General features: G+C 35.0%; 1 protein-coding gene across 1 annotated transcript; it reads right to left on the bottom strand.

Moving 5' to 3' along the window:
• Positions 1–2,827: 2,827 nt before the first annotated feature.
• On the bottom strand, positions 2,828–23,905 carry LOC129746794 (protein commissureless 2 homolog). Its single transcript, XM_055740672.1, has 2 exons — positions 23,237–23,905; positions 2,828–3,695 (listed from the first exon to the last, which is right to left on the bottom strand). The coding sequence occupies exons 1-2, from the start codon at positions 23,658–23,660 to the stop codon at positions 3,184–3,186; spliced, it is 936 nt and encodes a 311-aa protein (XP_055596647.1). The 5' UTR covers positions 23,661–23,905; the 3' UTR covers positions 2,828–3,183.

Genomic DNA, 23,905 nt, shown 5'->3' on the forward strand with positions numbered 1-23,905 from the left:
AAGAACGGTTTACATTTAATTAAACTCTCAGGTACCCATACGATGGTACCCAATTCATCATTTTGGTTAGAAGCAACTTTTATAACGTTCGAAAAATAAAATTGTAGAAACATGTAAAACAAATTTCTATCTGTGCACTTGCTACACTGTCAGAAGTTGGCAACGGTGTGCAACTTCTCAAAATTTCTCCCAAGGGAACAGATAGATATTGCAGCAAGTGTACAATGAATGAAACACGTTTCCTACCTCTTGTTGATTCGACGCCCTTTTTATACACAGACAAAAACAGAACATTTTATCTTCCCCTATCGAATGAACACTAGGCTCTACCAAACAGGACTCTTTTGTCATGAAAATTTTTATTACACTCATTCCCATAGAGTGGTACATGCAGCCCTTTTGTCAGAATGCCGGAATTTTGCTGGCAAAGAAGCGGTAGGATTTTTGGTTTTTCATCACATTTTTTGTAATTCCTTAGCATTTGGGAATAATTTCTGAACGAGGATTTGACGAGAAATTCGTATGATCAATGAATAGTATTTTTTCGTACTAGAAATACATTGGTTTTTCGATTTTATTACGCTAAAAAAAATTGGCGTGAGTTTGGCGAAAACGTGAATTAAGCGAAACTGTAAAAATATTATTTTGTAATGGTCTGAAGTAGTAAATAATGAATTCTAATCAACAAGATATGCCGCATATTGACAAGTTTTTATTGTTAAGACAAATAAGAGATTTTAGGTAACAAAAAAATTCATTTTTTTTTAAATATTTTTTTCAATAGAAATTTCACAAATTTTCCTTGCAGCCAATTTTAATGTTTATTTCAGTGATTCAATGTTTTTCGTATGGGGAATCCAACAGCCATTTGATTTAGTAAGTTGCTTGCAATCAGCAAGGAGAGTTATTGAAAATATCTCCTTATTCTTCACTTTCGTCATCGTCAAATTCTTCATAATCTTTTCCTGGCTTTCAAATGATTTCAGTATCCGATAGTGTTTAGGTGCAAGTTCTTTCTGTTTCATTCCAAATTCTTGAAGACATGAATCACCCACAACTTCTTATGTATGATTAATTAAAATCCATTCCTTCACCAAATTAGAGTTACATAACAGTTGAGTAGCCACGATAACTCAGCTTACTAACATAAAACATCAACTATCAGTATAACGAACGACACTTGGTACAACAAAAATCGAGAGAAAGCCTGTAAATTAACTGTTTGCTATTTAAAAAAAAAATAACATCATACAGGTTAGCTTTGTTCAGAAGGGCGCCTATATCTAAATCTTAAGAAAGAGGAATTTTTTTTTTTATTTACAGAAGACACTACTCATATTCATAGTGGACATTTCCAGTATTCCTTTGTAAAATATTTTCATTTTTGAATTATGCATTAATTTTCAACAAAATTCATCAGGTTTCCCTCAATTGCTTGCTAGCATAAGATGCTATCAATCGAGAAAAAATAAACTATGATGACGTTGAAAACTTTTCGAGGATTTTTTAAAGCATTCAATAGATTCAAACGGATTTCATATTCGAATAATTATTTCAAACGCAAGTGAGAAAGATCTGGAAAATAAATAAACTATTCATGTACAGTTTATGAAAAATCAGTTAACTAATCAACTATAAAAGCAACATTTACAAAAAATTTGTTATACTTTCAAATACATTTTAAGACGCACATGGATTTTTCAAACTTATCAACAATTTTTTTAAAGCGTGATAAAATCGAGCGTGAATTTGGCGTGGAGTGGTAAACTACTGTAACAACAAAAGTAACGGATTTAAGAGAAAATCCGGTACTTAAACACCCTTCCTAATCGTAATCATCCGAAGTATATAAATTGAAGTAGGGGAAAATGGCATAATGAGAGCCTTAATGAGGAAGCTTATTTAAACGTACCAAACAATTTTTTTGCTGTTGGGGAGAGAGTCCACTGCGACCATTAAGTTGATCTATTGTGGTATAATACCACTGGTATTACTCCGTATTACTATTTTTACTATGCTATGCTACTTGACACCCCAGCGTTATTGGTTGAATTTGCAGTTGATTACCGGTAGCTTTACAAGCACACATATATCTGGGTAGGATCTCCAAATGCAATATAAGTTCCCTTGAAAAGATCCATCCACTTGCATGTGCTGCATCATTGAGGCATACAATTCCAAGGTATGCACCGGCTAGCGTTTCACTAATGCTGAAACCGCCAACCTTTATCATACTATGTATGCCATGTTATTTCACGGCCGGGATTCGATCTTATGACCGTTGACTTAGAAGACAAGGACGCTGTCTTCTAGGCCACGATCTGCTCGCCATACAAAACCAAAATATGAGAGTTAATTGCATCGCTGTTTCCAGCTCACACACTAAAAATCTATTTCTTACCTGGCTGAAAATTGAAAAAAGTCGATAAAAATGTTGAAAAATGCATTTAAAATGGTGGCAAAAGCTGAAAAAAACCAGTAACTGTGTGGGGAAAACTGAAGACCCCTGTGGCAAGCATTTGTTTTTTCTAAATAAAAGCTACACAGCTACACTCAATCAAAAAGTTACAGCTTGACCAATTTAGACCGAAAAGTCGGCCTAGTTTAAGTTCGAATCGAACAAACTTGGTATTAAATTTCTCTATGTGTGCTTTTTTTCGTTGCCTTAATTAATTTAAAAATCTACTACTGTTTACTAGGTATAGAATGCAACTGATTTTTCTTTTTTGAACGTACATAATAACAACTGAACAGAAATGGATGTGATATTAAAAAAAATTCAAAATCAAGTAAAAATAGGTACAACTAATAGATATAATATGGCCTTATTAGTAAATATGTACGTACAGTTTGCTGTCAGCTCTTACTAGCCTGAAAAATGCGCCCATACGAGAAAAACTATTTTACTCAATGGTGGGACTACCTTAGTAGCACATGAGAGCACATGCACATGAGCATGAGCACATGAGACACCCTGACCTTGGGGGTATATGTTTAGAAAATATATCAGTAACTGTTATACATGCATAACAATAGAAACAGATACATACATATATCTACCCCTTTACTCTAAGCGCCCAAGTGTGAACTTGAAATTATTAACTAAATAAATTAGCAATTATTAACACAGTCAATGTTTCGATTAAGATCTCCCTGGAATGAGTAGGATTCAAAGCTGACTACCTAACTATTACTTAACCTAATTGGTCGCTCATTTTCTACCGTACTACTGCAGACTACAAACTTTTTGATGTCCCCTATGATATATTCTTGTCTTAAGCTGGCTGGAATTTGGCTTTTACTGTTGGGTGTTATCAAACTAGGAACCATATTAAAACCATTGGATGTCGAAGAAGTTGGAGTCACTTCACACATGACAGAAGCTTCCGCAGCTGCTCCTGTTGCACTGTTTGACCTTGTGCTAGCAAAGTTATACCGCACCTCCTCAAGCTTCACCGCACCAAGATCTTGGGATTGCGATTCGAACAATTTGATAACCGATGGTCGATGCACTTTCACCGATTCACAAGACGACGGGACTTTGTGCTGTTGCTGTTTCTGTTTGAGCTGCTCAATCGCATCGTTGTAACTAGGCAGGCCGGAAACGATTGTGTAACTCGGTAGGGACTCAACATCATACGGAGGTGGCGTCTCGACGTTCACTGTTGGCAACGTCTGAGAACGGGACGTCAAAACTGAAATCATAGACAAAAGAGATACATTTTAATTATGCTGCTTACTTTTTAAGTTTTAAGTTTTAATTTGCCCAGACAATGTGAAGATATCGGTAGAGAAAAATAAAAAATATTACACAATTATCAAAAAAAAAATCGATGCACTTATAAAGAAACCGGACTTTTCTCTGCGAAAGATTATGAAAGTTGAAAACATTACATACACTTGGAAGAAATATAAAGTATAGAGACGGCTGAAAGTCTCTCTAATGAAGACAAAAAAATATAAAGGAATAAGATAAGATAAGAAATATAAACTTTAAGAAGACAATCCTGATCAATTACGTTAACTGTTTTGATCTCGCATAAGAATAACAAGAAATTCAAATTCAGCAGGTTCCAAATTTTATCGGGGCGTCGAAGCCCGAATCATCGTATGACTCGTTTCTTCCCGTTTTTTAATTCCATACTACTGTTTGCTGTTCGGCTGGAAGTCATAATAGTTTGTGGAACAAGAATTTCAATTATTTATTGACATCCTATCGTAGATTCCTAATATGGATAAGCATAGCAAGCGAATTGATGTCAACCTAAGAACTGCACTTTCACAAATCACTTCATATAGCGCGGGAATGTACTGTAGAATATTTTCTCAGAGGCTGTACGAACAGTGAAAAACGAAACGGTATTTCCGTTTCTGCTGGTAGTGGATCGGATTACATCAGTAAGCTCAAATTCTAGCGGTTTAAATTATGGGGGACTCCTAAATCAGTAAGAAAAAAGAGGGTTAGCGTTGTCATTAATGAAGGAAATTGTAAGTTTTTTTCATATTACTTTAAGCCTCATCGTTCATTCTTCTCGTTACAATTATCCTAAGCATCCAACTATCAAACTGCCTCAAAATAAGGAATACAAAACATAAAACCACATACCTATTGATTTACGATGACTCCCCAAAAGTTAAGCATCCAGATTACTAACGCCTCATCAGTTACCCTTCGATGTCCACTTTCTACAAGGGGGAAATTTCCTCAGTATTGCTAAAACGGCTACCTAATTGACGATGTTTTTGGCTCTGCCAGATTAGAAGTAACTAATTAAACTCAAGTAGTTCATGCCAGATCGCATTATCTATGTTTACCCAATTCAAAAACCTGGTACGGTCATTTGTTCTCGAAAATCTAAATTTCCTTCATTGATGTTTCTACCGAAATTCTACAAAAAGGGACGATTTTTCTGAGGGAAACGATGAATAGGAGTTGCTACCATAGGTTTACAAGAACAATTCGTTCAAAATGAACGGGGAGAACAACATGGTGATGAAATTAAACTTCCTCATACCTTTAGTAAAATTTGAAAATTTCAGAAGAGCTGCCAAATTAATTTTGTTGAAGTTTTTTTATATTTAATTTCTTTTTCTATTCTTTAAAAATGTTAAAAATATATATACATATAAATCAAAATTTCTTGATAATGAAAAAGAATGCAATGTTAAATCAGGCATGAATGTTAGTAGTTGTGCTCATTTCTTCGATTTATGTTAGTTTATTTAAATTTAATATTAAAAATATTGAAGTATGTTCCACTTTACTTTAAAGAATTCCTGTTTTCGTATTTGAACAGTTTTTCAAACCGCGACGAAAAAAGCTTCAGATACCGACTTCCAGAGAGATTGTGCTAGGAGGGGTATACTATAAAAATTATTATATAATTGTTATCATACCTGGGATGCAATTGATTACTATAGTAGGTACCTCAAAAAGATTTTTATTCAGTGATAGAAAGTTTTATTCATAATTTATTGTCTGAACGACTAAATACCAAAAACATCGATTTTCCATTTCCCATCTCTAGTGAATCAATGTGTTGTTCAATTTCTTCCAAATTGTTTGGCATCTTTGAATCTGTAACAAATGGAAGAGATCCAGCAAAATCACTTTCATGCATCATATAAATTTGCCGCTGTAGATGTGTTGTATCTTGTGTGACTTTGTCTTCTCCCAACGGATGCTGTTTGATAAAACTCTTCCCCCATGTTTAGGTATTCCGTTGAGAGTTATTCCTATTATAGGGGCGTCCGTGTTTGCGGCCGAAATTTTGTTTTCATTAGTTTTTGAAGTGTGACTCATGTGGAATGCCTCTATCATAAATGTTGTTGCAAGAATGCGATGGCAAAGTCAAGAAATCTACCTTCTTTTTCTTCAAATGCAGTAAAAAGATTGTTGTTTCTGAAATCGTTTAGTATTTAATTGCTTCTTCTGCAAGCATGGTAAATGGAAATGGTAGTGTTTCGTTTTATTACAACAAAGAGCGATAACATAACTAGTTTACGGAGGCAATCATGTAATTTGCTAGAAGACTTCGATCAATTAGTTTTTCCGCAGCAGTATACGCGATGTGTGCTTGATAAAAAAAATGTATACATACATATGCATTCCTATCACTATTAGGACCAAAAAAAGTTACCGTGGGAGAAACAAGTTGTGAAACAAAGAAGTAATTTTCAGTACAAAATCAGTTACATGGATGAGTAACATAGGATTCGAAACATCTTGACGAGAAAAGAAAAGGTGATTATGGGGTCAAGAAAATCTACCGTCAGAGAAAAAGTTATAGATTAAAGAAGTTGTATTATTTTGAAGTTAGCCTTTAATTATTAGTTTTGCAATATTTTTAAGCTTCATTTTTTGCTACCTTGAGAAGAAGCTAAGTATTTCATGAAAAAAGTTACAGATATTTCAAAATAAAAAATTCTGAATCCATTGTAAAGTATTTCAAAATGGCAGGCTTAAGCTTAATTTTTTGCTGCCTTGAGAAGAATCTAAGTATTTCATGAAAAAAGTTACAGATATTTCAAAATAAAAAATTCTGAATCCATTGGCTCATGCAAAGCAATTTCAAGTAAATGTTATTTTAATCCAATGCACAATGGGGAAAAAAGTGTACAAACCGCGAAGAAATTCAATATCTCTCGTGCTACATGACCCAAATCTATGAAAATATACTTTCCTTTTGTGAAAATTTCCGGAAAATCGATTGGACATAGTTTCAAACGCCGCACAAGCTTACGAACGGAGATATAGTGCCTTTTTAACCCCTAATTCCCCTATATTTTGTAAACATTCCAGAAAAACACTGATTCGAACTAAAGAATTTTGAACGAAAACAGACTTATCGTGTGTAATTTTTTCTGAGAAATCGAATGAAGGCTGTTTTGGCCACCGCACGCTTCGGAAAATGGAGTTATGGCTGTTTTTACCCTCAATTCCCCTATATTTTTCAATTATTTCAGAAAAAAGCTTATTCGAACTTGAAAATTTTGAACCAAATGGATTGTATCTTATGTGATTTTTTTCGAGAAATCGAATGAATGCTGTTCGAGCCCCCGCATGCTTTGGAAAATGGAGTTATGGCTGTTTTACCCTTAATTCCCCTCCATTTTTCAAATTGTTAAGAAAACGCATGTTCGGACGTGAAAATTTTGAATCTTTTGGGACGTATCTTATGTATTTTTTTCCGAGGAATCCAATGAAGGCTGTTTGAGCCACCGCACGCTTCGGAAAATGGAGTTATGGCTGATTTTACCCTCAATTCCCCTACATTTTTCAATGATTTAAGAAAAAAGCATGTTCGGACTTGAAAATTTTGAACCAAATGGAATGAATCCTATGTGATTTTTTCCGAGGAACCCAACGAAGCCTATTTGAGCCACCGCACGGATTGGAAACAGGAGTTATGGCTGTTTTACCCTCAATTGCCCAACATTTTTCAAATAGCTCAGAAAAAGCATGTTGGGATAGATAAGTTTGAACCGAAAGTAAAGTATTTTGTGGAGTTTTTTCCGAGGAATCGAATGAAGGCTGTTTGAGGCGCCGCACGCTTCGGAAAATGAAGTTATGGCTGTTTTACCTTCAATTCCCCTACATTTTTCAAATTGTTAAGAAAACGTATGTTCGGACTTGAAAATTTTGGATCTTTTGGGACGTATCTTGTGTGATTTTTTCCGAGGAATCCAATGAAGGCTGTTTTAGCTACCACACGCTTCGGAAAATGGAGTTATGGCTGATTTTACCCTCGATTCCCCTACAGTTTTCAATGATTTAAGAAAAAAGCATGTTCGGACTTGAAAATTTTTGAACCAAATGGGTTGTATCTTATGTAGTTTTTTCCAAGGAATCCAACGAAGCCAATTTGAGCCACCGCACGCATTGGAAACAGGAGTTATGGCTGTTTTACCCTCAATTTCCCTACATTTTTCAAATAGCTCAGAAAAAGCATGTTCGGACTTGAAAATTTTGAACCAAATGGAACGTATCTTGTGTATTTTTTTCGAGGAATGCAACGAAGCCTATTTGACACACCGCACACATCGGAAACAGGTGTTATGGCTGTTTTACCCTCAATTCCCTTTCATTTTTTCAAATAGTTCAGAAAAATCATGATCGGACTTGAAAATATTGAACCAAACGAGACTTATCTTATGCAATTTTTTCCGAGGAATCCAGTGGAGGCAGTTCGAGCCACCGCACGCTTTGAAATAGTGAGATATGGCTGTTTTTACCCTCAATTCCCCTACATTTATCAATGATTTCAGAAAAATGTAGGGGAATTGAGGGTAAAAACAGCCAAAACTCACTATTTCAAAGCGTGCGATGGCTCAAACTGCCTCCACTGGATTCCTCGGGAAAAATGCATAAGATAAGTCTCGTTTGGTTCCATATTTTCAAGTCCGATCATAGTTTTTCTGAACTGTTTGAAAAAATGAAAGGGGATTGAGGGTAAAACAGCCATAACTTTTGTTTCCGATGTGTGCGGTGTGTCAAAAAGGCTTCGTTGCATTCCTTGAAAAAAATTACACATGATACGTTCCTTTTGGTTCAAAATTTTCAAATCCGAACATGCTTTTTCTGAGTTATTTGAAAACTGTAGGGAAATTGAGGGTAAAACAGCCATAACTTCTGTTTCCAATGCGTGCGGTGGCTCAAATAAGCTTCGTTGGATTCCTTGGAAAAAACTACATAAGATACAACCCATTTGGTTCAAAAAATTTCAAGTCCGAACATGCTTTTTTCTTAAATCATTGAAAAATGTAGGGGAATTGAGGGTAAAATCAGCCATAACTCCATTTTACGAAGCGTGCGGTAGCTAAAACAGCCTTCATTGGATTTCTCGGAAAAAATCACACAAGATACGTCCCAAAAGACTCAAAATTTTCAAGTCCGAACATACGTTTTCTTAACAATTTGAAAAATGTAGGGGAATTGAAGGTAAAACAGCCATAACTTCATTTTCCGAAGCGTGCGGCGCCTCAAACAGCCTTCATTCGATTCCTCGGAAAAAACTCCACAAAATACTTTACTTTTGGTTCAAAATTATCTATCCCAACATGCTTTTTCTGAGCTATTTGAAAAATGTTGGGCAATTGAGGGTAAACAGCCATAACTCCTGTTTCCAATCCGTGCGGTGGCTCAAATAGGCTTCGTTGGATTCCTCGGAAAAAATCACATAGGATTCATTCCATTTGATTCAAAATTTTCAAGTCCGAACATGCTTTTTTCTTAAATCATTGAAAAATGTAGGGGAATTGAGGGTAAAATCAGCCATAACTCCATTTTCCGAAGCGTGCGGTGGCTCAAACAGCCTTTATTTAATTCCTCGGAAAAAATACACAAGATACGTCTCAAAAGATTCAAAATTTTCAAGTCCGAACATGCGTTTTCTTAACAATTTGAAAAATTGAAGGGAATGGAGGGTAAAACAGCCATAACTCCATTTTCCAAAGCATGCGGGGGCTCGAACAGCATTCATTCGATTTCTCGGAAAAAATCACACAAGATACAACCCATTTGGTTCAAAAATTTTCAAGTTCGAATAAGCTTTTTTCTGAATTAATTGAAAAATATAGGGGAATTGAAGGTAAAAACAGCCATAACTCCATTTTCTGAAGCGTGCGGTGGCCAAAACAGCCTTCATTCGATTCTTCAGAAAAAAATACACACGATAAGTCTGTTTTCGTTCAAAATTCTTTAGTTCGAATCAGTGTTTTTCTGGAATGTTTACAAAATATAGGGGAATTAGGGGTTAAAAAGGCACTATATCTCCGTTCGTAAGCTTGTGCGGCGTTTGAAACTATGTCCAATCGATTCTCCGGAAATTTTCACAAAAGGAAAGTATATTTTCATAGATTTGGGTCATGTAGCACGAGAGATATTGAATTTCTTCGCGGTTTGTACACTTTTTTCCCCATTGTGCAATGGTTAAACAACTTTTATCACTAGAAATACCGCACCAGTCAAAACGACTGGTAAAATTCATAACCCTTTAACTCAAACATGAAAAAAAAATCGCTTGCTTTTGGTTATATTTGCAATCTACATCCAAAACAATGAGCCTTAGTTGATTTATGGTGGGCAGAAGTGTGTCATTTGTTATAAAATTATTGATTTTCAATGCAAAGTCATGCAGATTTGTGAAAAAGGTTCGCGGAATGAGCTCTGTGTGGCGTTTCTAGCACTTGACTCTCAATTTTATTGGTCGGTTTTGTTTCTAAACTATAATCAAACTTTATGTCAAAATTTGGCAATAGTTCATCAAGATTTGTGAAAGTTATGTTAGATTTAATACATGTCCATGTCCATTAATCAAATTATAATTTTAGGTGATAAGAATCTTTTATACTAAACTAGTATGAGCAAAATAATTATGAATTTTGTATTCATTTGTTCATATTTGAAGACATAAGTTACGAAACTAAAGAATTCAAATGATATTTCAACATGGGTGCACGGAATGGTGCAATATGGGTCAATTGAAAAACTTTTAAGGAATAACAAATCAACATGTAAATTTAACAATGTTGATTCATTAGTTTAATTTTTACATACGTCCGTCGCACGACATAACTTGATGCACATAATTCCTAAAACTCACTCGGTCCATGGCAACACCGTTCTCCAATTTCTTGGATGTTAATTCAATTACCATCTTATCAGATAAATATAAGATTGCAAATACCTGTATTTTAATAATGAATAACAAAATTTATTATTTCAATATACGAATGAAACTTGTTTCCGGTGCGGTGTATCCGTGGACTCATAGTGAAGAACCAGATATACACTGCCGGCCAAAAGTTTGGGATCACCAGCTAAAAACCATGCAAATTTTGATCGGTCATATCTCACCCATCTCAGGACATATTGCAAATCTTCTGATCTCATTTGAAAGATAATGAACAACAGCTATTTCGAAGGTATTATGCCCAGAAATAATGTTTCAGTTTTGTACCTTAAACTTAACCTAAAGTTAGAAAATTTTCAAAAAATCGCACACAATATTCAAAGCCGATCATCTCGGGATAGGGTGAACCAAACTTCGAAATATGAGTTGCATTACAATCCTTATTCTTTACTTCTCAAAAGACAATAAAAAAAATTGTGCAAAAATTTTAGAATGTGCTTTTCATAGATAAAATCGACACTATAGTTATCGTCCAAAAGTTTGGGATCATTCTTTTAAAAACATGCAAATTTATCTCATTCATATCTTTCTTTACTAACATCGTACTGCAAATCTAGAGGTTTCATAGGGAAGCTTTGTAATTTTTGTCATTTTTGACATTTTTTGTCATTTTTGTCATTTTTGTCATTTTTGTCATTTTTGTCATTTTTGTCATTTTTCTCTTTTTTCTCTTTTTTGTCATTTTTGTCAGAGGTACATATCGCGAAGGGGAAAAAATCAAGACTTCTTTAAAAAAAGAAAGCTCTCACTTTGACCCTAATCGCAGAAGCAATTTCTTTTGATGAATATCTCATCCACTGAGGTAAGAGAAATTGATTGTGTATTGCAATGGAACTGCAGAAGTATTTTACCAAAATTAGACTCCTTTAAAATATTGGTACCAGTGATGGTAAATTTCGCCCGTCACGCTTGACCCGACTAGTTTTGTTTCATCAAACGACTGGCACTGTTCTCAATTGACGGAGCCTCACTACTCGCATGACGGATAAAGCACGACAACAATCAACATTTCTCCATCATCGACTGGCGAAGCTCCTACACATGGTCAAAATTTCTCCTGAGAGTGACTGGCAAATCTCTTCACACTTCGATCGGCTGCTGACGACAGGTACAACTAATTGAACGACTTGCTGGCAGAGAGCAACAATAGCAATAAAAGACTGAAAACGAGCTTGCTGGCAGGAGCAACAATAATAATAAATGCGTTTCTTTTTCGTCTTCGGTCGTCTTCGGTTTGCTGGCAGGAGTAACAATAATAATAAATGAGTTTCTTTTTCGTCATCGGTCGTTTGAATGCGATTGCTAAACTAGGTTATTATTTTAGCTTCAAATGACTGGGGAATGAATGACTGGCAAACGAAGTGAACCGGTCGTTAAGGAACAGTCAATTGAGTTTGACGGACCAAGAGGCTTCACAGTCACAGCTTCACGCCTCATGACGATGACTTTTGCCAAGCCTGATTGGTACACAAATTGAATTGTGATGTGTTCGCTTTATGCGAAACTTGGCTCTCACCAAACATTGATTTCAACTTCCATAGCCACAATATAATTCACCTGGATCGAGATGAGCAAAGAGGAAGTGGCGTTCTTTTGGGGATCAAAGAATGCCACTCTTTCTATCGTATTCCACTACAACCAATTCCAGGTATTGAAGTCGTCAGTTGCCATGCTAGAATTAAAGGCCAAGACCTTTGCCTAGCCTCGGTATATATTCCGCCAAATTCAAGCGTGAGCCGGAACCAATTGGCGAATATTATTTCACTTCTCCCAGAACCCTGGCTAGTTCTGGAAGACTTCAACTCCCATGGCGTGGGCTGGAGTAAGTCACGTGATGATGATCGTGCTAACATTATTTATGAGCTGAGCGACGACTTCAACACGACTATCTTAAATAATGGGGAAGTGACTCAAATTAATGGATCCCAATCACAGCTTAGTAATTTAAACATTTGTTTAGCTTCTTCCTCTCTGAGCTTGGATTGTACGTGGAAGGTAATCCAAGACCCTCAGGGAAGCGATCATTTGCCTATCCATATTTCTATCATCAGTGGTCGTAGTCCACCCGAAGAAATCAATATTCCTTATGACCTCACAAAGAACATAGATTGGAAAAAGTTTGCATCTGGTGTCAGAAATGCTTGTGGAATTTATTCAATAAGTGTTTAGAAATGAACATTGTGCCACATGAATGGAAACAAGTGAAAGTTATCGCCATCCAAAAACCGGGAAAACCAGTTTCTGATTACAACGAAGGTTGCCTGAAAAAATTCTGTGTTTTTGAGAAAAACAATTCTGACTTTCTGTGATTTTACCCAAAAATTCTGATGGATTTCTGTGATGCTATTTTTTTGAATTTCAAAGAAAATTCATTGTAAATTGGGTCTTTTCACATTTTAGTTGGGCAGAATCAATTAATTACTTATCTTATCATACTTTTCTAATTCAAAGTAAGAAATCTAAATTTTGATACTGTCAAGAAAAATAATAATTTTGGGAAATTCATTTAAAATTTAAAGATTCTGTGAAATCGGAGAAAATTTCAAAATTCTTTGCTCTGTGACACAGATTCGGGGATGAAAATTCGTTAAAAATTCTGTGTTTTCGAGAAAAACAATTCTGACTTTCTGTGATTTTACCCAAAAATTCTTTGATGGATTTCTGTGATGCTATTTTTTTAAATTTCAAAGAAAATTCATGGTAAATTGGGTCTTTTCACATTTTAGTTGGGCAAAATCAATTAATTACTTATCTTATCATACTTTTCTAATTCAAAGTAAGAAATCTAAATTTTGATACTGTCAAGAAAAATAATAATTTTGGGAAATTCATTTAAAATTTAAAGATTCTGTGAAATCGGAGAAAATTTCAAAATTCTTTGCTCTGTGACACAGATTCGGTGATGAAAATTCGTTAAAAATTCTGTGAAATTAAAGATTTTTCTGTGATTTCGGCAACCTTGATTACAACTCGTATAGGCCGAGTGCAATGCTCTCGTGTCTCCGGAAATTGCTCGAAAAAATTATTTTCTTCGGCTTGACAAATGGGTTGAATCAAACAATCTGTTGTCAAGTACACAATTTGGATTTCGTAAAGGCAAGGGTACGAACGACTGTCTAGCATTACTTTCATCAGACATTCAATTGGCGTTTGCCCAAAAAGAGCAGATGGGGGCAGTATTTCTGGACATCAAAGGGGCATTCGATTCTGTGTCCATAGAAGTGCTATCTTGTAATCTTAACTCTTGCGGACTTTCACCCATATTGAATATTTTTTTATTTAACCTGTTGTCTGAAAAAATCATGCATTTAGTCATGGAGTTGAACGAATTAGTTATATGGGTCTACCCCAAGGCTAATGTTTAAGCCCCCTGCTATACAACTTTTATGTCCGAGAAATCGATGCTTGTATGGCACAAAATTGCACGCTAAGACAGCTTGCGGATGACTGTGTTGTTCATATCACAGGTAAAACAGGCACTCAAATTAAACCTCCGTTACAAGAAACACTAAATAACTTATCAGATTGGACCAGGAATCTAGGCATAGAGTTTTAGTCAAATAAAATCGAGTTAGTAGTTTCTTCAAGGAAGTATTCCCCTCCTCAAATAGAGCTCCTTATGATGGGTAGAACTCAATTCAATCTCCTTGTTTTATATATTTGGGTGTCTGATTCGACTCTAAATGCCTCTGTGGAAAACATATTATGTACTTGACACAAAAATGCCAAAAGAAAATGAATTGAACGATTAATGGAACCTGGTGGGGTGCTCATCCACAGGACCTCTTTAGGTTATACTGAACAACGATACTGTTGGTCATAGAATACGGAAGCTTTTGCTCTGGATCCGCCGCGAATACCAACTTGATTAAACTAGAACGAATACAGTATCGTTGTTTGCGTATTGCCATGAGTCGTATGCAATCGACACATATGATGAGTCTCGAAGTACTGGCGGGAATAATGCCGTTGAAAAATCGGTTCTTCGATTTATCGCTACGTTTCCTGATTTGAAGTAACTATGAATCCTTTGGTGATAGAAAATTTGGAAAGGCTTATAAATTTTAATCCGCAAGTTGAATATGTAAACAACTATCATACTTTTAGTAAATTAGAAATAAATCCTTCTTTATTAAATTCGGACACGAGTCACTTTTACCCGATTAGCAGTTGCTTAATGAAATTCGATCTGTCCATGACCGATGACATCCGTGGAATTCCAGATCACGTCCGCCCAAACGTCATTCCTTCAACCTTCAATCTTGGTTCTCGAATCAACGGCGCGACTGGTTTCGCAGTGTACAATGAGCGCTTTGAAGCTTCGTTCAAGCTTCAAGAGCCATGCTCCGTTTACATTGCCGAACTAGCCGCAATTCGCACACTGCCCGTAGACTACTATTTCATCTATTTCTACAGTCTCAGCTCCGTTGAGACGATTCGATCGATGAAACTGATGAAGCGCTCTTCCCATTTTTTTGCTGGAAATTTCAGGGATATTGGGAGGTTGAAAATGATCGAAAATTGCGTTACGTAATATTTGAACGGCCCCTTAGGGCTCGAAGTAAATCACCTGGGCCCTTATTCTGCGCCGCGTATGACGTGATGATAGTCGAGTCACCCAAGTCACTCTATTCCAGTAGTCGGTTTAGGTGAGGATTGTCACTTCGGATGAACTTTGTGAGTTCTTACCCTATTCTCGTAGTCACCGTGGGTGAGAATCGTCGCATTCGGATGACAATTTTAGGTGACAATTGTCGGTACCTTTTCAGATGGTGACGGGATAAAAATTTAAAGGAAAATTTATACAAAACGGAATAATTAGGCTCTAAACGTTTAATTACACTTAAATATGATAGTTTAAGAATCAATCAAAACAAAAATCACTTCAATTTTTGATTTTTTCAATCATTTGTGCAGCAAAAAAAGTTTACTAGGTAGACGTGGAAATAAATTCAAACATATAATATTGAAAAAGGTTATAATTTCATTTTATCTTATCACTTCATCTTATCCAATTCCCGTCGCGGGGGGATTTTTCACTTTCACCCGGTAATGTTGTTTTCGAACAAATTAATGTTACAGCTTTGAAGTCCTGTACTGAACCATTGTATAAACAATGGCGATAACGACGTCGAGGTGTCGTATCCCATGTGTTGATCTGTATGCAAAGGACCAGTTTATTGAGGCAGCAGCCGTCGATTTCCGGTATTTTGTTGGATGTTTTTTTCCAAGCCGCTCCAGGAACCAAACATATAAGACCAAATTCTGTCCGATTCGCTTTATTCGCAGCTCCAAAAGTTATTCCAGCTGCTTGCTTAAACCTTGCAATCCGTTAGTGACCGTTTGCGTACCGAAATTTGTACATTTTGATTTTAAATTTAATTTTAACATTTGGAATCGCGAACGTAATAAAAACAAACCGAGCAAATTTGACACATGAGTTTATTCGGTCGCTCACCTAGAATGAACCTCTGTCACTTTACCCGGATCGACTCCGGGAATAAGGTGACAAATCTCACGGTGACTTCGAGGTGAGGTGACAATCATCACGTCACGCGCGGCGCAGAATAAGGGCCCTGGTTTTCCAATTCGAGACGTCTTGGCAAACTTAGATTTGAACATTTGTACCCCATCTACAAATATTTCAAACTGTCTGACTTTGTCGTTTAGTCCTCTTCCCCTCTGTTTGTACTCTATCTAATGCTCGTTTCGTCTATTTATTAGAACTATATTTCATCCGACGGGCCCTACAACACCACAAAGAAGGCTGGCCAGAAAGTCGATAACCTTGAAGTAGCTATCGCAACCACAGCTACAGGAAGCCACTACCGGACCCTGACGGAAACTGTTCTTGGAAATGACCCCAGTTAATTCCTGCAAAAAATACCACTTTCAAAAGTATGTTACGAGAATGTTCAACGGAACATTATTTAAACTTAACATCGATTATGGTGTAAACTTAAGCTATATTTGTCACGAAAATTACACAATTTTTATTACACATTTTTTATACAAAATCGAGGTTTCACTGTAAACTTCAGTGTATTCCAGCATGTTCAAGTGCGCGTTATTTACAGTGTTTGCTTCCTTCTAGAACAATTCATGTTGCACGGAGAGTAAACACAGACCAGACTCCAAAATAGCATGAAGTCATTTTTTGCTTTCGTTTTCTCTTCCATCCAAACTTCCAGGTAGTAGGCCTACGTGTTCTCCTATAATAATTTGTGGGTAGAAAGGGAATGCTCGAGTACGATTAGAGCGCCATTTACATTGGCATTTGAGCTATGTTCTGACTTGATGATGTGAAGTGTGTTCTTCTCGAACTTTTTAATAGCAGACTACGAAAAGATTTGTTGTTTGTTTAACTTATCTAATCATTTAACCTGAAGATGCGATCCGATGGTAAACACATGGTTTACTATTATCGACAACTACCTACTCAAGAAGATTACTCTATTTCGTGTGCTCTTATGTGAATATCAAAAAGCAAACATTTTCTTATTTTATAGATTCTAGAGCCTAGACAGTAATCCTGTAAACCAATTGAATGAATGTAGTTTACATAATCAACAACAAAAAAAAATATGTGGAAAGCGATATCAGTCTTAAGAACTCATCAGTGTAGAGGGAAGCCCGCCGCTGTTTTATTTATCCTATCAAGTCGGATATCTTTATAACTTATAATCTTTATAACTTATAAAAATGTTATGAAAAACTCAAAATTTTATTTGAAAAGTTTTAGCTAATAAAGGAAATAAAAAACTCACCAGTGTACAGCAGAAAACAGCTTTATCCGTATATGAATTTATCCGTATATCAACAATAATTTCACCCTAGTTCGTAACCCAGAAGAAAATAATTGTAGGTAGTAGCAGAAAAAATAATCTGAAAATAATTCCAATGAGAGGATTGGCTGCTTGCACATTTATCAGTTTTTGCTCACTTCTCCTTTCTCCCCCAAATCCAGATGAGTTACATGCAAACTGCTTGGAAAAGGCGAATTTGCAAAACATATCCTATTTCGCTTTTAATATGATTGTTTGGCGAGATGGGCTCACTGGCCCCAGCCAACAAACAGCAAAGAAAAAAAAATCTGATTGTTCAGCAGGTTCTGGATCGTTTCAAGGGAACCGTTATACGCATAGAAAATCTTTAAGGTGTTTCCAATTCCCAAAATATTGCAGAAAGCACGTTTCAGGTTAAATGCTTTAGCTTTATAGAGAAAGTAAACATTGTAATAAAGTAATTAGCCAGAAAATGATCGAATTTATGTTCGAATGTCATGTCAGTGTGGTCAGTTGTTCTAGTGTTCTTTGAATCTAAGCCTTAATTATTAGTTATAATTTATTTTTCTATCGAAACGGAAAAAAATATTTTAAATTAATGTAAAAAAGTTTTCGAATTATTGTACCACATTGTACTGTACTCCTAATCGTTAAAAATTATTCGTTCCAAAATCAATGAAAAAAATCTTTGATTTTAAATCAATTTTTCTTTTTCTTTTTTTTTTAAATAATGGATAACATTGTGCTGGAAAATTCACAATAGGATATTTTACGAGTTTATTTCAATTAATCTGAAGTGAATTATTTAAGTTTAAAATTTGTTTTAGATCAACTCTTCAGTCGACGACGATTGGTATCAAGGACGATTGGTAACCGAAATTTTCACTTCAGTACACAGTAATCCATTCTCAGTACTCAAAACTTACATATATTCTTCAACCATAATCGAACATTCAACAAACCAGAATATTGCAGTATCATCCATATGTCTATAAATCGTTTCGTTTCACGAGATAGCAGCGAGTTGCGATGCACATCAATAACGGTAATTGTATTCGAAACCTAATTAGATTAGCACTTACTAATCGCATGATTTCGCGTTTGAGCCTTCCCGTAAAGTTCGTAACATTACCAAGCCTGTGTCCATCTCGAATTATAATCGCAATCTCCTGACTATGTAGCACTCTTATATAGGCACTTTGATTGATTAAAGCGGGAAACAAATTGTTTAGAGTTCATACCGCTTCGATTTATGTACCTACACTTCGAATCTACATACAGTCAGTGACAAGAGTTAGTAACCAAGAACAATTTCCACCATCATTTTGCTCATGTGCCTAGTAAAATAGTTGTTTTATGAAATAAACTGTACTGACTGATACTATTGGAGCCCTTGAGACAACCATGAGGTTATTATTTAGCAAAAAAAAAATTTAGACCCATTTTAATTCTATCAAAAAAAAAAAGGGACAAAAGTAAGTAACCGTATAAGGAAAAATGAATAAATTCACCAAAATTTAAATGTAAACCAAGTCAAAACAAATTATCTGTACTTTAAACTAGCAAAAACAATGATAACTTTTATTATGTATGTGAGCGTCGCACAGTGGGCCAGGAACCACACTTATGCGGTCAAAATTGACTGCAGGCTTCGTTGTAGCTCATCGGTGTCTTCGACAAAGTTACTCGACTATATTTGCGCTATCTATTGATGGATTTTAATTAGTTCTGTTTTTCTCCGCAAATCAAATTTGCTTTCCAATGAATATACTTTTGATTGGTTCAAGCATAGTAAAAGCACTGAAAATCCGGGTACAACCTGACGGTAGACCACAAAATTAGATGAAATTCCAACTTGTGAAAAAATCGCGCAAAGTAGTCAACTTTGCAAAATTCCAGTAAATTCAATTTTGTTTCAATTCCAGTAAAAAAAATTTGTAATTATATTTTTACAAAAGCTCTACCACCGCTCAAACGGTTTTTACTAGCAATCTAATGAAAAGTAGGGTTTTCAGATCACTTTTTTGAACTTTTTGTGACCATTTCATTAAAAAAAAATATTTCTTGGCTTCATGATGTGGGCATTAACTTCAGCTTTCATATGCATAAGGCAAATATTTTTTTGGACGTGTAATATATGAACTACAGCAGTTTTCCTGAGACATGTTTTTTCGGATTTTTTTTTTCTTTCATGCTGAATAACAAGAAAACTAAAAGCTTTAGCTATATATAATGTTCTAAACATATTTCACTGACAATACAAGGTTTTTAGTGATATAAGTTTCATTGTAATCGGTTAGATATAAGAAGAGTTATGACGATTTTAGCTTGGAGTGTCAAATTGACACTCCTAGTGCTGATTAGGGTAATGAAATCTAATGCGGATGAGGGTTAAAGTGATCATACTTAATACTCTGTTTGATATAGTTGTTGCTAATTTAAGTATAGATAATATGTTTTGACTTGTTTTACATTTGAATTTTGGTGAATTTTTCCCATTTCCTTCTACGGTTACTTACTTTTGTTCCGTTAAATTCTGAAGGTAAAAATTAAATAGGTCTAACACATTTGCTAATAAATTTAAAAAAAAAACTCATGTAGTCTCAAGGGACTCAAATAGCATCAGTCAATAAATTTTATTTCATAAAACATCCATTTGATAAGGCACATGAGCAAAATGATGGGGGAATTTGTTCTTGGTTACTTACATCTGTTTGTTTGCTAGCAACCTTGATCTCGATCAACACATATATTGACTCAACCTATTCTACAAATGGCAGTTGAAAAGTGCGCATGATCAACTAATGAGTGTATATGCACATATCAGTATTTGTAATCAAATGTTTTTAGATTCGAGTGACTCTTCTATTAGCATATAGACGCTAAAAAATTACCTCCGAACCAAACGAATCTCGAAACTCTCTTTTTACCCTTCGTTATGATAAGTACACCATGTCGAGAAAGGTTTATTTCAAATTTTTCTTATCTTGGTTGAAATTGTTCGTTGTTATTATCTACAATTCCTAAAGGTACTATATGCATATCAATATTTGAAAAGTAACGAACTAGGTACCTATCATAATTTGTTCGATTGTTGTTGTTGAGAATTCTGTAAAAAAACACACGAGAACTTCGATTCCAGCTTGGTTTGAACGTCCTTCTTATTTAAAATATGTGTTATAACTAGTAACTGTCAAACTGTTGAACCGTGGTGTAGTGGATGTGGATAATATTTAAGTCTTTTACGTAAACGGTCATGAGATCGAATTTCGGTAAGGCATATATAATACTTTTTCTGTGGGTTGGTGGATTGAGGTGTTGTGTAACACAATGAAGAGCTTAGTATATTTTTTCTTACTAACTCTAAGTTAATGCTATACTATGTCAACGTTAACATTATATCAAATAACTTATTTTTAGTATTGTTTTCATTTTCGAAAATTTTTCATTTTTGTCATTTACATAAGAGTTGCAGCGAGACCAAACGGAAAAATTTCCTAAATAGAACGTACAACGAAAATTTTAAAAAAAAATCCTCGGAATTAGTATTCAGCTGTGTTCAGTTTGTTAAATATTGTTTAAATGATACATCAATCGTTTTTTCAATGATGTGAGTCTACTGACTGTAACATGAAGAAAGCGTAAAATGGCATATCTTGATTTCGATTCTTCGACGTTCTATGAATTTTTAAATAATGGCATATTACTGTTAATTTTTGTTTCTCAATTAAATTCTGGGTTATCCAAATTTTAATGGGATATTTTATAGGTTTGTCAGAATATTAAAACTTTAAGGCACTCCTCAATCCTGTCTGAGGTAAAAAAAATTGCTGAGACCATTCTTTGTGAAATAAACACAATGCACACGGTCAGTTGTCACCGAAACTGAAGAAGTCAGAATAGTCGATCAGGCTGATTTATAAACATGTGCGCTCTATTTCAGTTAAAGTTTTTATGGCGTAAATATACGCAAAGCAAAAATATCACAATGCTTTATTTAAGTCTTCCAATGAAAGCATTAAATCATTAAATAATGCTATAAATAAATATATAGGACATTGATTAGCTATTGTTGCCCAAGTTGGAAAGTGTGAAAAAATAAAACTTTTTCGGCATATGCAAGAGTAAAGTGATGAACCTATCGTGGGTGCAGATCAAGAATGATGCGAATAGAAATTAAATTTTAAGCTACTTTCTACAATATTAATAACTCATTGAACGCAAACTTTTTCAATACAATCATTATCTAAATTATATGAAGTTTTCAACAGATTTTTTTTTAATTGAAATGAACACAGCAAAGTAGATAAAGGTTAAATTTAACATTCTCCACATTAATCAAAGCAAAAGTGACGCATATCTAAATGCACCGAAAACCTGTTTTAATCTAACAGGGATACAGTGTTTATACCAAAAACTTCCGCGTGCGAGTTTGCGTTTCAAGTTGGTTTCACTATGCGAATTAGCCTCTTGTAAAGTAGGTTTCAAGCCCTGGCTGAGCTACCTACGCAAGTGTACACTCATAGACCAAATGTTAAATTAAAACACTAGTTTTAAAAATACAAAATTTAGTACGTATCTATATACATATTTAACATTGCTAATTAATTCAATTGTTTTTTTAGATGAAGATGAAAAATTTGGAATTTGAGTATACACATCTATGAGGGTGTAATTTATTACCAAACTTGTACATCTGATTGACCTTCAGTCAGCAACAGCGAGAGTAGCGGCATAAACGTCATATGATCTGGGGTTATCGACTCCGTCACCAACGCTACCGGCAAGTCGTTCTTTATCGATTCTCAGACAAAGCTATACGGAGCTCGGCTAAAGCAGAATGGCGCATTTTATTTCAGACGGTTACAACTTCCACCTTAACACATTAAGAATCTTTTTTTCGTTTTCCGCCTGACTCAACTGTTTAAAAAATTAATAATGAACTAATATTGTACAAAATCAAACCCTAGATACAAAAATTCTTCCGTTTGGATTTCTACGTGGTATATATGTAAGATAATTTTATCAGGTTTTGATTATTTGTCAATGATTCTGCCAATCAATGTTAATAATAAATCGATTTGAAATAACTTCAAATCAGCAGTAAAATGTAATTCTTTCAAGAAAATACTCAAGACATCTGAATATCAAATCAAAAAGGTAACAACAAATCTAGAACTCTAAAGGTTTATATTACCTACTTGTATTCTTTTACATTTTTTAGTCCTTATATTCAAACTGTCATGAAAAACATCTTCATGGAAAGAAAAATCAGAACTGCAGCTGTACATTCGCTAACTCAGAAAATCGGAAAATCCAAAAGTATTATAAATTGGACAAAAAACGTGCAGATTATTGAACAAATGTATTTCGCATAATTCGCTAAACCGCTAATGAAAAATTGAGTTATAAAGGGCAACGGACTTTGTCTGGGGAAGGTGATAATTTTTGACCACTTTGCTTATATTTATCTCTCTTATAAATCAATTAATTATGAGAATTTTGAGCAAATATAAATAAAGCCCAGACTTTAATATATTTCTCTACATTTTTCATGATTTATTGTTTTATAAGAAAGGGTTTAAAATAAACACCGGTCAAAAATAAATTCGTTACCCTATACTACTAGTTTTTATTGCTGTTCGAAGATTATAATGATGGCAGTTGAAGCTGGTTATCAATAAAATTCAACAACAAAGCTAGAAATATTCTTCTGATAAATAAATCAAAACATTTTGACCACAAAAACAAACTTACCATTTCGTTGCCATTGTCGAAACTTGTGATAGAGAAAACAGGAGCACATACAAAAGATCGATGATAGAATCATCAATGTCAGAACGATTCCAACCCAAACATCCCCAATAAAACGTTCATAAGTAGGATCCAGCAGCTGTTCGTGGCCAAGGCCGGTTGAGGGTATTCCTCCTCGACTGGCAAAATTCTGCAAGCTGCTCAACAGGTTGATGTCAGTGCTGCCAATGATGCTCGAGTTGTACTCACTAAATATCAACTCTCCCTGTGAACCCACAGAACCCATTCCAGCAGCCCTAGCTGCGGCATCTTGAGATGGGTTTAAGTTTTGCCAGAGCATTGTATAGTTTTGCCCTCGAATCAACTTGGACAAATCCAACTGGTTGGGTATTTCGAACGATATCTTTGATTCCAAATTTTCAATCATTTTTATTCTAATATCACTAAAGGCTGTTTTCAATCTCACCACAGTTCGTCAGTAGAAATATTATTAAAAACACCACAAATAAACACCTTTGACTTTACACGCATTTATTTATAACAAGCACAATTGTAGTTGGTGGCAGAGAACTTCCCAAAATTGGAAACTTTCGTTGCACTTGCCGGCAAAACTAGCCCAAAAAAAAAATAATACCGAAGAGCGAATCAGCCGAATTGCCGCCTTCTCTTCAC

This window comes from Uranotaenia lowii, chromosome 2 (assembly GCF_029784155.1).
Source record: "Uranotaenia lowii strain MFRU-FL chromosome 2, ASM2978415v1, whole genome shotgun sequence".
Lineage (NCBI taxonomy): Eukaryota > Metazoa > Arthropoda > Insecta > Diptera > Culicidae > Uranotaenia > Uranotaenia lowii.